Here is a 13,800-nt window from a genome sequence, read left to right on the forward strand (position 1 = left end):
TTATACCCTAATCATCTGCCAACGAAAATAGAAATACGTTTACAGATTTATTGACATCTGGCCTGCTACAATAAAAAACGAATAAATCAGATAAAACAAAAGTGTATATAATTATGTACTAAGAGCTGCAATGACCTCTGTTCTGCTGTCATAATCTTTTTTACTTCAATCAGTCCGTAAACTGTGTAAAAATAAACCTCGTAGCAAAAGATATCCTATATAAAAATGAAATATAACAACTGAGCTTCGTATCAGTCCTATAAATGCACAACAGTGGAAGAACAGTGGAAGAGAGAGAGAGAGAGAGAGAGTAGCATCGTCCCTATATACTTCAGTGTATTTCTGTCAACGGCTTTGTACTGGACACAATCTTCTCCAAGAGGAAAACAAGGCATGATATCCCACAGCCTAGGCCAAGCACCACGAACATGCCCTGAAAACAAACAAACAAAAATAATAATAATAATAATAATAATGATATTATTATTATTATTATTATTATTATTATTATTATTATGAATATGAGTATGTATATGAATATTAATGAGTTTGGGAGAGTCTGTAAGAAACGGAATTTAGAGGTGAATGTACAGCAGGGAAGAGTAAAGTTATGGTCTTCCAGAGAAGTAAAGTCAGTGAATATACAGTGAGGTTGGATGAGAAGGATATGGAAAATATGAGTACGTTTAAGTACTTCGGTAGTGTGATGAGTAAGGATGGAAGTTTGGAGGGTGAAGTGCTAGAAAGGGTACAACAAGGAAGAAAGGTCGCTGGTTCCTTGAAAGCAGTGATAAGAAACAGGGAAGTGAGTATGGAAGTGAAAAAGTTAGTACATGACAGTATTGTGATACAAACGCTAACGTATGGAAGTGAAGCTTCGACTTTGTTGGAGGGAGAGAAGAGTAAGAGCAGTGGAAATGAGTTATTTGAGAGGAGCACGTGGAGTCACATGGAGAGACAGACTGACAAATGAGGAAGTGAAGGAGCATTGTGGTGTGGATGTGGATGTGATAGGAAGCGTCAGGAGAAACACATTTAGGTGGTTTGGCCATGTGCAGAGGTTGGAGAATGAGAGACTGACGAGGAGAGTGTATGTGCGTGAGGTGGAGGGGGGAAGAGGGAGCGGGAGGCTGAGGATGAGATGGAAGGATGGAGTAGAGATATATATGAGAGAGGAGAGAGGGGGTGAGCTGGAGCAGGGCAGTGAAAAGGCAGGGGACAGGGCGACATGGAGGCGAATTGTTTGTGGCCAGCCCTTACGTGATTAAGGCGTTTGGCAATAGATAATAACAATAAAAATGATAATAGTAATAATAATAATAATAATAATAATAATAATAATAATAATATAATGATAATAAATGTCATTTTATAGAAGACATTCCCAGATTTCCTTACCATTCCCAACATTTGCCAAAAATATATTCGATCCTCCACTTACCGCCAAAGCGGGTAATTAGAACGCCTCCCCCCACCTTATTGGTAGTCATTTTATTAACTCTAGATTTTAGCCTTACTTACCTCAGTTCAAAAGTACTATTTGACGTGTAACAGCAAGAAAACCATTTGTACTGAAACAGTTTGTGGACAATGTATATATTTCATTAATATAATCGTTTGAAGACTGCAAACATATATTTCAATGACGTCTCCATGCTTAATTTTGTCCAGTAAGTTTAATAGGTAAGAGGGTAAGTGAGGGCGCCCATCATCCACTCACTTAGTGTAGCAGTACTCTGTTTTTTTGGTAGCTCTGCACTGAGTGGCAAACCAGATGATTTCCCGTAAACCAGGAAATCACTTACAATTCTGGATGGTAACCTTATAACTAATCAACACGCGTTTCCTACGTGACAACAAGTGGGTTGGTGGAGGGTTAGTGCCCCTCCCCGGAAAACAACTAACTATAAATACGAACAAGAAGCCTCGGACCATGACTGACAAACATGTGACGCCTAAGGACCGAGCATAGGACATGGTACGGTTTGCGACATGGAATGATGAGGTGAAAGAAAGGGACGTTGTCCAGGTGCTTGAGAGTGCAAAAGTGGATGTACGAATATGTGGATAAACTGAAATTAAATAGAAAGGTGAAAATATGAAAGAATGGGAGAATGGACGGGGTGTATGCGTGAGATAGGGTGAGAATGAGAGGGCAAAAGAAGGAGTGTGTATTGCTGTATGCAAGAGATGAAAGGAGACTTTAAGAGAGAATGGGTCAGTTTGCTCAAGAACTGTGTGGGTAAGATATACAGTTGGACTTCAAATGTGGGTGATTGTGTGTGTGTGTGTGTGTGTGTGTGTGTGTGTGTGTGTGTGTGTGTGTGTGTGTGTGTGTGTGTGTATACGCCAATGCAAGATCATGTAATGTGAGGTAAAAGAAATTCTGGACAAATGTGAAAGCATGCATTGAAAAGTTTGAAAGGAATGAGAAAGTGTTTTTGATTGGAGATATGAATGGAGAAACAGGGAATGTGAAGGTGGATAGAGTAGTTGGTGAGTGGGGTGTGCCTACAGGGATGGATGAGAATGGCAGTGCTCTAGTGGACATTTGTGCCAGGAGGGGGTTGGTGATAGTTAATACCCTCTTCAGGCACAAAATGATCCGCAGGTGTAAGTGGCGAGTGATGAGAAGGGTGGGTGATGAACTGAATGAACGGAAGGCATCGATTGATTATGTATATGTGGATGACAGAACGAAAAGGTGTGTAATGTATAGAGGTTGAGGGAGTGGACTTTCTGACCACCACTTGGTGGCAGTGAAAGTCAAGGTTGAAATGAAGTGGAGAAATAGAAGAAGGGAAGGACAGAGAGAAGTAGTTCTTATAAAGTGGCTGAAAATGTTACAAGAGGATGGAAAAAAGGCAAAATATACGAGAGAAGTCGAGGAGCGATTGGGTAAATATGATTTGGAGCAGATGTGGGACACAGATGATGTGTGCAAGATATTCACAGATGGAATCTGTGCAGCATGTTAGGTGGTGTGTGGAGTGAAGAGATGACGAAAGGGGGTGCAGTGAACAGCATTGTGGAATGAAGAGGTGAGACAGGCTGTGGCACAAAAGAAGGAAGCATATAGTGAGTGGATGCGAAACAGAGGTGAGGAGGAAGTTGAGAGGCAGAAGAGAGTTATATGTAGATAGGAAGAGGGAGGTGAAAAGATTAGTAAGAGTAAGAAGAGAGTGGATGAGGAATTTGAGTGTACAGTGGAGGGAATGTAAGAAAATGTTCCGGAAAGAGGTAAAGAAAGTTAGACTGGATGTTCAAGAAGTTAGCTGGGGAATGAAAGATAAAAATGGTAGATTACTAGTGGAGAAGGGAGAGAAAGTGAGCAGATAGAGAGAACACTTTAACCTGTACTGTGCTAGCGTCATAGATCTACGTCTCCTTGAGAAACGCCAGTGATGTAGATCTACGTCCTGCAGCAATGAGAAGTCATTGCAAGCAACCGAAGGAAAATTGAAGGTAATAAGGTATCTCTGAGAAGTCATTGCAAGCAACCGAAGGAAAATGGAAGGTAATAACGTATCTCGGTAGCTTCAGACATTTCTCCACTACTCTTACAACACTGATTTAGGAGCGTGGGAAGCGAGTGACAGTCTTCACAGGCTCACAGCCGCTCTGCCATCTCAGTAACATTGAAGATTTCAGAGGTCAAGTGGCACCAACCTGACTTTATTCAACCAACTTTCTGGTTTTGTTGATTACTTTTATTTGTGCCAGGCCTCTTTTATTGATGTAATAAGGCCATTTACCCACACAAAAAATCGAAATCGGTTCACAATTTCACAATCGCTCTGCTTTCTCAGTAAACTTGAAGATTTCAGAGGTTGGGTGGCACCAACCTGACTCGAATCAACCAAATTTTCCGGCTTTGGTGATTACTTTTATTAGTGCCAGGGATCTTATGTTTGATGTATTAAGCCCATTAAGCTAGAAAAAATAAAAGCAAAAAATCGGTTAACAAGCTCACAGCCGCTCTGCTTTCTCAGTAATCTCGAAGATTTCAGAGGTCGGGTGGCACCAACCTGACACGATTCAACGAACTTTCTGGCTTTGCTGATTACTTTTATTAGTGCCAGAATTTTACACTGATGTTTTACGCCAATTTAGCCAGAAAAAAAACAAAACAAAATCAGCCGGCATGTATGGGTAGGCCATCAGTTTTCTTTTTGCCCAGCACAGTACAGGTTAAGTAACTGCTGAACACAGAGAATGACAGGAGAGGTAAAGAATAGTATGGGACTATTTTTATTTGTCTTGGAAATATTAACAAAGTCTCTCACATGAGTGAAGCTTAAAGTAGAGTCCCGCTAGCTACCTCCCTGTCTCGCTCTCTCTCTCTCTCTCTTCCACGTTGCTAATCCCTTCTCCCTACTACCTGCCAGTTCTATGGCCTGTCTCCTTCTGAGCTCTCTTTCCTAAATTCTGGTGAAACAGGGGTCGTGTCACGTGTGTTACACTGTGGTTGAAAAGTTCCAGAAACCTGTGTGTGAGTATGTGTGTATGTCACTAGGCTTTGTTCTCCTGCTATTTTGCTGACAAACTTCCAGCATCATCTCCTTCCTAATCTGTCGTCAGCTTTTCCTCAGTTTAACTTGCAAGATCATTTCCCATTCCCAGGCTCGCATAGAGCTGTCTATCTGTCTATTTATCTATCTATCTATTATGATTTGTAAATATAATATGGACTCATAACATTCTCGAGGTTTTCTCGTTCCTTTTCTCTTGTGATTTACTCGTTGTGGGATGAAGACTGTCGTTACTTGTAGGTGCATGTAGATTATACAGACGACTTGTGGAGTTGTTACTTGTAGTTGATTGTAGATGGTTGTAGTTCGTTGGTTCGTCGTAGAAATTGCAAGATTGTATCAGTATTTTGTTAAACTACTGGCAAGGCATCCTGTGACCTCTTCACCTCTACATTGGCATGATGATTGGGGAGACGGAGGGGAGGTTGGAGAGAATACTGTCAGGAGCTGGTTGTGAGTTGTCGGTTGTGAGAGGTATTTTTTTGTTTTCAATCTTGATATTTTGTAGGAATTCACTGTTGATTCGTAGACGAGGTTTGTATACGTTCACTGCCACCAAATGTCATAAAAGACTTTGTAGTTACTTGTAGAGAAGTTATCTATTAGACTTGTGGATGAGCAGTTGTTATACTTGAGTTGTTTGTAAGTAGATAATCTTGGTTCCCTTTTGTCATGCAATGACAGGAGAGGTAAAGAATAGTATGGGACTTTTTATTTGTCTTGGAAATATTAACAAAGTCTCTCACACAAGTGAAGTATAAAGTAGAGTCCCACTAGCTACCTCCCTGTCTCGCTCTCTCTCTCTCTCTCTCTCTCTCTCTCTCTCTCTCTTCCATGTTGCTAAGCCCTTCTCCCTACTACCTGCCTGTTCTATGGCCTGTCTTCTTCTGAGCTCTCTTCCTTAAATTCTGGTGAAACACGGGTCATGTCACGTGTGTTACACTGTGGTTGGAATGTTCCAGAAACCTGTGTGTATGTGTGTATGTCACTAGGCTTTGTTCTCCTGCTATTTCGCTGACAAACTTCCTGAATCATCTCCTGACATTGCTACTTCCTAATCTGTCGTCAGCTTTTCCTCAGTTTAACTTGCAAGATCATTTCCCATTCCCAGGCTCGCATAGAGCTGTCTATCTGTCTATTTATCTATCTGTCTATTATGATTTGTAAATATAATATGGACTCATAACAATGCAAGTGTAAGTGGCTGGGGAATGGCTGGGAGAAGGAGGGATGTGAGAAGAGCGGAAGGAATCAGTAGGATGGAAGTATTGGAAGCAATGAAGAAAGTCAAAATGGGGAAAGTCCCAGAAAGTCATGGTGTGCATGGTGAAATGCTGAAGCATGGAGGACAGATAGTAGTAGATTGGATGTGGAAGATATGCAGATTGGCCTGGGAGGAAGATAAAGTCTCAGAGGATTGGAAGTCAGGTATAATTCTTCCCCTGTACAAAGGAAAACTGGAACAAGAAGTGTGTGGTAATCATAGTGGCATTTCTCTTTTTAGCGTAATAGGAAAAGTATATGGTAGGATACTTACTGACAGAGTTATGGAAATAACAGAGGAATTAGTTGGACAGAAACAGGAAGGTTTTAGGAAGCGAAAAGGTTATGTAGATCAGATAGTCATTCTTAGGTCTTTAGTGAAGAATTTTCTAGAAAAGGGGAAAGAAGTTGTATGTAGTCTTCATGGATTTGGAGAAAGCATATGACAGAGTGGACAGACAAGGATTGTGGAAAGTACTAAGAATATATGGAGTAAATGGGAAGTTGTTGAATGCCTTGAAGAGTTTGTATGAGGGTGCTAAGGTTGCCGTGCCTGTGGACAGTGAACTGAGTGAATTATTTTATTTGAAGGTTGGATTGAAACAGGGATGTGTCATGTCTCCATGGTTGTTCAATCTGTATATCGATGGGGTGATAAAAGAGATACAAAGTAAGGCAGTGGATGTTCAAGCGGCCCTAATGAGGCTGGACAGTGTGTGGAAACTCCCTGTAATGTTGTTTGCAGATGATACTGTGTTGTTAAGTGAAGACGAAGGTGAGGTGCAGGGCTTGGTGAATGAGATTGTGATAGTGTGGAAGATACTAAATCAAAAGGTGAATAGGGAAGAGTAAAGTCTTCGAGAGAAATGAAGTCACTGAATGTACAGTGTGGCTGGATGAGGGGGAAATGGAAAATTTGAGTGCATTTATGAATCTGGGTAGTGTGATGAGTAAAGATGGAAGTTTAGAGGGTGAAGTGCTGGAAAGTGTACAGCAAGGAAAAAAAGTTGCTTGTTCTTTGAAAGCATTGAAACAGGGAAGTGAGCATGGAAGTGAAAAGGTTACTGCATGATAGTATTGTAATACCAACTCTAATGTATGGAAGTGAAACTTGGATCTTGGTGGGGGGACACAAGTCAAGAGTGAGAGTAATGGAAATTAGTTTTTTGAGAGAAGCATGTGGAGTCACATGGAGAGACAGCCTGACAAACTAGGAAATGAAGGAGCATTGTGGTGTGGATGTGGAATGAAGCATTAGGAGAAACACACTGAGGTGGTTTGGCCACATGGAGAGGATGGAGAGTGAGAGACGGATGAGGAGAGTGTCGTTGAGTGAAATGGAGGCAGGGAGGGGGAGGAGGAGGCCAAGGATGAGGCGGAGGGATGGAGTAGAGAAGTATATGACAGAGGGGAGTGTGAGTTGGGAGTAGTGCAGTGAAATCGTGGGGGACAGGGCGACATGAATGCGATTTGTTTTTGGCCACGTCTTACGGGATTAAGGTATCTGGCAATAGACAGATAGAAGAATAATGAGGAATTAAAGAATTGTAAATGTTTTCCACTGCGCATGTCTTTACCCTTTTGCACGCGGATAAGTTAATAAGTTTTGTGGGACATGACGTGCCGTTTTTCTCCCCTCCCCCCCCACCTGCCGCGTGCTCCAAAAATGTGTATTCTCGGCTTATTTTCACCATCCAAACATATTTATTTTGCCACAAAACCCACATATTCCTATTCGTCGATGCTTGTTCTACACGATAAACAAACAAAACATACCAAAAAAAAAAAAAAATGCCATACGTATGTTAGGGATGTGTGAATAAACATTCAAGAGCATATATTTCATTTCCCAACATCATAAGTCGAATCTTTATTACTCAATCTCTACATGTCATACCATCATTGGGAAGAGAATTTTATTAGCTTTCGAATGCCAGAACTCCCAGTTTGATATGCGGTATGGTTTTCGAGTAATAAGTGAAAAAGTAAAGCCCATTTCCAACAGACAAAAGATTTTTTTTTATTCGGAGAGCTCTAGTGAAAAACTTTTCATGCCACTGTAATGTCTTTATTTTATTATCCTATGCAGAATTTAATTGGCTTTCATTTGAGCCCAAAATGCTGATTCTAGGCCTCATTTTTCGAGAAAAATGCAAAAAAATACTGTGCACCCATGCCATGTCATGACTGTAGGGCAGTTTCCTGCCTTCCTCTAAGCTACTGCATGTATTTCACCAATTCTTTGTACACTAGATATGCACACTATATTCACATCATTCACCGTCAGTATTATTATAGCTGAATATTCACATTTGGTGCAGGGTAGAGGCAGTGTAGTTGATTAGAAACAGTAGCAGAATCTTCGTTTGGCCAACGGCTGATAACGACCAGGATTGCTTCACAAACACCAAATATAATCACAACAGTGCCCAAAAACTATACGCAAGCACTACTGGTATAGTGAAATGTGTTGCATGGCCGGGACGAGAATAAGAGTGGAAATTTAAAGGGACAGAACTGCGCAGTACCTTCCCCACTCACAGCTCATTTGGTACTGAATGACCTGTCTGCTCTCTTGCTGGTATCGGGACCCACACTTGCCAACTCAGTACTTTTGACAAGGAGCAGGGAAACTAGGATTCCTCCAAAAATGACGCCGATCAGCTGAAAACTTTTCCTCTGACGAAAGTTTTTATGCTTTAATGATGCCAAAAGCGTCAACAAATATAGTCACAGCCACACCCATATGACGACAAACGCGTCATCGTGCGTGAAGGGGTTTATATGGTATCCACTTGTTAGCTGAAGAACAGTGATGATGTATGACAAGTGTGCGTGTCCGTTATCAACTCACTCCATACAGTGCCTTCTGTAAAGTTGCGACAACTGTGTTTCAGCCTGCCCAGGTAACATGACCCACACTCGCTAAGTTGCCTCCGAAAGGGATGGATAAGTTGAATGGCCAGCATGCTGTTTTGCTTTTATCTGTGGTTAACCAGATTTCTGCTTTAAATATGCCTTGCTGTGTTTCCTGGCGATATTCTACCAAACCTGGACGAAGGAAGATGATGCACAAATTTTCCAGATATTCTCAGGGAAGAAAGTAACGGGAAATAAAGCTCAGATGGAAAAATTGGAGAACAAATGATGACACGTCTGCGATAAGGTTAAATGTGTTTTTTTTATGAAAGATATTACTTGTAACACTTACATTTGATCCCTGAAACACTTCATTGTCATACAATTTAAATAATTTTTAGGATATCCCCTGTGGTCTTGTAACTTATGGACATTAACAAAAAATGTCCTGCCACAACTGGAGACTCCAGCATTGTGGCACGGAATTTAACCGGTGGTAAGCTTAACGATTCAACAACTGATTTCTAATTCATCCATAATTCACATATTTATTGCATTTTCAGAGGACTATCAAGAACTGGCTTGCACTTTGTACGTTTTCAAGCAATGGCATTCAAAAACTGCAAAAATGTGGTATTTAACAAAAGAGTTGTTAGTTATAAGATAATGATGATTTTTAACAATATGATTAAAGACTGATTATCATATTTAACGGTTTTGTGGAGGTTAAAAAATTATGAATTACTCTACAAATCATTGCATAAAACAGAAATTCAAATCTTTACTTCATAGAAAATGAAATGGATATGAAATTTCAGGGTAATCCTAAAAATAATTATATTGCCACACCAGTGCCACAGTTGTGCTTAAGCATAAAGACTAAATGTAGAATCGACAGTTGAGCAAAAAACTTTTTTTAAGCATAGACTAATACGGTGTTCACAATTTTGTAAATTTTGCTGAAACATGGGCTGACAGTTTTGATGAAATATACTTTTTTTTTGTTTTGTTTTCTTAAGTCAAAGGTACTGCAGGAAACAGTGTTGGTTTAGGCTTATCCTGTTTTATAAGGATATAACAAATGGCTTAAATTGAGAACAGTTTTTTTTTTTTTTAAGTGATATCCAACCTAACCATTCTCCATAAATGCTCGTATTATCAAGCATTGTCCGTCATAAATGATGTAGGCAATCATAAACCAAGATATATACAGTACCAAAAGTGGCTAAACTAATCAAAGGAAGAATTAATGTAAAAGAAACAAATAGATGGAAATAAAAACAGGGAACAGTGCAGAGCAACTGAGCGAGCGGTAGGAGAAGGTGGGAAGCAACATGGCGCCTAGTCGCTTGCTGTTAAAATTCTCTCCATAGAAGGTGCAGTCTATGCCTCTTTTTCAAACATTCATTTATCATACTATAATCGGTTCATTTTAACTTGGCATAAAACTGCCATCTCTCCATCTTGAATGCTGGACAGTAACAAAAGATTAATACTAGAATATGGTGCTAGTCATGAAGAAGTGCTGTGGAAGAGATGCAGTGCCCCCGTATTGACATATTCAACCACTGTGCCATGGGAAATAAGCTGCAAAAGGACGAAAGTCTGGGCCAAGTTAAAGTGAATGAACGATAGTAGCAGAGCTGGGCACTTCCACGATCACTGTCGCAAACCGCAAATTCTGCAACTACAGAAGTGTGACTTTGTTTGTGGATTTCGATTTGCGACAAATTCTAAGCAAATTCGTGGTTTTGTGCTTAAGGAAGAAGTTTTGCAAACGCAAATCTCCCTGCAAACATCTACATTGACTAGCCTGGCAGGTGGCGTCAGGGTGAGTTTGGCTCACTGGCGCTGCCTTCCACTATCACACTCAGGCCATATGTACAATAAGTATTGTATATGTACGATAAATTCACCTTTGGTACAGTGTCCTGTTGGCAACAGATGAACCTGGTACCGTATAAGAGTGTGGTTTAGGTCAGGCAGTTGGTACGCCAACAGGCTGTGATGTATTCATGCATTTTTTGTGTCTAGGAGGATGAAGGAATGGGTTGCCAATTACAGTTTAAAACTGATACGTAGCTACAAATCATATATTAGAAGACTCAAGTAAAAAATAACCATACCTATGAGTGTTATTGCCATAGCTCATTTCGTTGATAGATAAACTTCAACTGCATTGATAACCAAATGACATAAAGAGATTTTCGTTTCATAAGACTGATCTAGCCGGTGCTCACACACCTTAAAATTGCTCCTGTCTTGCCTTGACAGATGGTGTAGTACTCTGTTCAGTGATTTATTTGATACAAAAGTCAAATTGTTTCCATAAACTGTATACTGGCATTTTCTGTTTGTAAAATTAATGAGGATATAAAGGAGCGTTGTGGTGTGGATGTGGATGTGATAGGAAGCGTTATGAGGAACACACTGAGGTGGTTTGGCCATGTGGAGAGAATGGAGGGTGAAAGACTGACGAAGAGAGTGTATGTGAGTGAGATGGAGGGGGGAAGAGGGAGGGGGAGGCCGAGGATGAGATGGAGGGATGGGGTGGAGAGGTATATGAGAGAGGGGGGTGTGAGTTGGGAGCAGGGCAGTGAAATGGCGGAGGACAGGGCGACTTGGAGGCGATTTGTTTGTGGCCACCCCAAACGGGATTGTGGCGTCTGGCAATAGGAAAATCAATAAATCATACAAAGGTATGGTTTATGGCTTCTAGTGTCTTCATAAAACATAATCCTCTCTTCTCATTCTGCCAACTCTTTCATTGGTGGAAACTCATTCCCATCTTCTCCTCCCCCCACTCCCTCCCTCGAACCCCCTACCTGTCTCACTCTCCCCTTCCCCCTCTAAATAGCCAGTTCCTCTACCCCCCACCACCTGGCCCAGGGAGTAAGGTCGCAGAATCTACTCTCCTTACATCTTAAACCTATAGTGGTTATCTGCCTTAATAACCCCACTCCTGTCATTAAGCCATTCCTATTAACAGTCTCTCTCTCTCTCTCTCTCTCTCTCTCTCTCTCTCTCTCTCTCTCTCCCATGCCAATTCACCTCAAATCTTACCCAAGCTGTGTCTTAGCAGCCCTTAGTGACAGGACGCTCCAAGGGGAAACGGGGATAACAGGGAAGCCACTAATTTCTAAGTCGCAGTCTCTTTGATGGGTATTCTTATTTGTGGTTAACGATCGTTTGAAGTTGATTGCATTACAGTTTTAGGACGTTCTCAATGGTTATCGCAAACCTAACACAGAGCAGAAATATAAATTATGAACCGACAGGAAGATACTCTCATCCTGATGGCAATCGAGAAAGTGGAAAGTCTATTAGGGAGATTGCCAACACCGTAGGAATATCAAAGACAACAGTTTAATGATGGCTGACGCGTTGAGTATGAAGTGGAAACATGAACAACAAAAATAGGGAATGACCATCATGGAAGACCACGGACACATATGATCGACAGATACGAGACGCTGCAAAAAATTATCGTTTTACCAACGCGGCGGCCATACGAGAACAACTACATCTAGATGTGACTGTTCAGACTGTGCGAGTTGTCGAGTGTAATCACCACAGGACACAGGCCAAGAAACTGCAACTAATAAGCAGGCATTGTGAGGGCAGATGTAGATTAGCAGAGACCCATGTATAGGAAGATCTTATTTACTGGACTCGTGTTATATTCACCGACAAAAATCAATCTCCTCAACAGCATGCAGGATGACACATTGCTGGAGGTGAAAAACAGCAGGTTTAATACTGCAAAAGGCATCACACATGCTTGTTTATATACAATTTATATACCCCCTGGGGGTAGGGTTTTTTTTCAAGAATACTCCCCCAGTATCCCTGCTTGTCGTAAAAGGTGACTAAAAGGGTTGGCGGAGGGTTAGTGCCCCTCCCCGGAAAACAACTAACTATAAAAACAAACAATAAGCCTCGGACAAGGATTGACCAAACGATGACGACCAAGGACCGGACAAAGGACATGGTAATTGGAACTTGGAATGTAAGGGGAGCGAATGATGAGGTGAAAGAGAGAGAGATTGTCCAGGTGCTTCTGGGTGCGAAAGTGGATGTATGTGGAATAACTGAAACAAAATGGAGAGGAGAATGTGTGAGAGAATGGGAGTATGGATGGGGTATATGTGCAGGAGTAGGTGAGAATGAGAGGGCAAAGGAAGGAGTATGTATAGTTGTGAGTAAAAAATGGAAGAGGAGCATAAGACAGTATGGATCAGTTGGGTCAAGGATTCTGTGGGTAAAGTTGAAAGTTGGAATACAAATGTGGGCGATTGTGTGTGTGTGTATGCACCAACGCAAGATCGTGCTAGAAGAGTGAGAGAAGAGTTCTGGACAAATGTAGAAGTGTGCATGGAAAAGTTTGGGAGAAATGAGTGTTTTTGATTGGTGATATGAATGGTAAAGTTGGGAATGTGAAGGTGGATGGAATAGTTGGTGAGTGGGGTGTGCCTGCTGAGATAGATGAGAATGGGAGTGCGTTAGTGGACATTTGTGCTGGGAGGGGGTTGGTGATAGCCAATACCCTCTTCAGGCATAAAATGATCCACAGGTATACATGGCGAGTGATGAGAAGGGTGGGTGGTGAACTGAATGAAAGGAAGGCAATGATTGATTATGTGTGTGTGGATGAAAGGATGCGAAGATGTGTAAAGGATGCAAGAGTGTATAGAGGTTGGGGGGTGGACTTTCTGACCACTACTTGGTGGTGGCCAGAATTAGAATGCAAGTAAGATGGAGGAATAGAAGAAGGGAAAGACGAGAGGAAGGAGTAGTTGCAAGGAGAGTGGAAAGGTTACAAGAGGATGAGAAAAAGGCAGAGTATAAGAGAGAAGTGGAGGAACGATTGGGCAAATATGAATTGGAGCAGATGGGAGACGTGGAAGGTGTATGTAAGATATTTACAGAAGAAATATGTGCAGCATGTGATGTGGTGTGTGGAGGGAAGAGAAGACGGAGGGGGGTGCAAGGAACAGCGTGGTGGACTGAAGAGGTGAAACAGGCTGTGGCACAAAAGAAGAAAGCATACAATGAATGGATGAGAAATAGGGGCGTGGAAGAAGTTGAGAGGCGGAAGAGAGAGTTATATGTAGAAAGAGAGAGAGAGGTGAAAAGATTAGTAAGA

The 13,800-nt window shown here is 41.4% G+C and overlaps 1 protein-coding gene across 1 annotated transcript in view; it reads right to left on the reverse strand.

The window, feature by feature from the left end:
* Positions 1–306: 306 nt before the first annotated feature.
* The window catches only part of LOC145398634 (uncharacterized), a 49,188-nt gene continuing 35,694 nt past the window's right edge, over positions 307–13,800 (reverse strand). The window contains exon 4 of the mRNA XM_080271442.1: positions 307–433. Coding sequence (XP_080127568.1) covers positions 332–433 — 102 coding nt within the window. The 3' untranslated portion in view covers positions 307–331. The remainder of the gene's footprint in view (positions 434–13,800) is intronic.

The sequence above is a fragment of the Coenobita brevimanus genome, chromosome 46 (assembly GCF_032717465.1).
Source record: "Coenobita brevimanus isolate Jiangsu-jjx chromosome 46, ASM3271746v2, whole genome shotgun sequence".
NCBI lineage: Eukaryota > Metazoa > Arthropoda > Malacostraca > Decapoda > Coenobitidae > Coenobita > Coenobita brevimanus.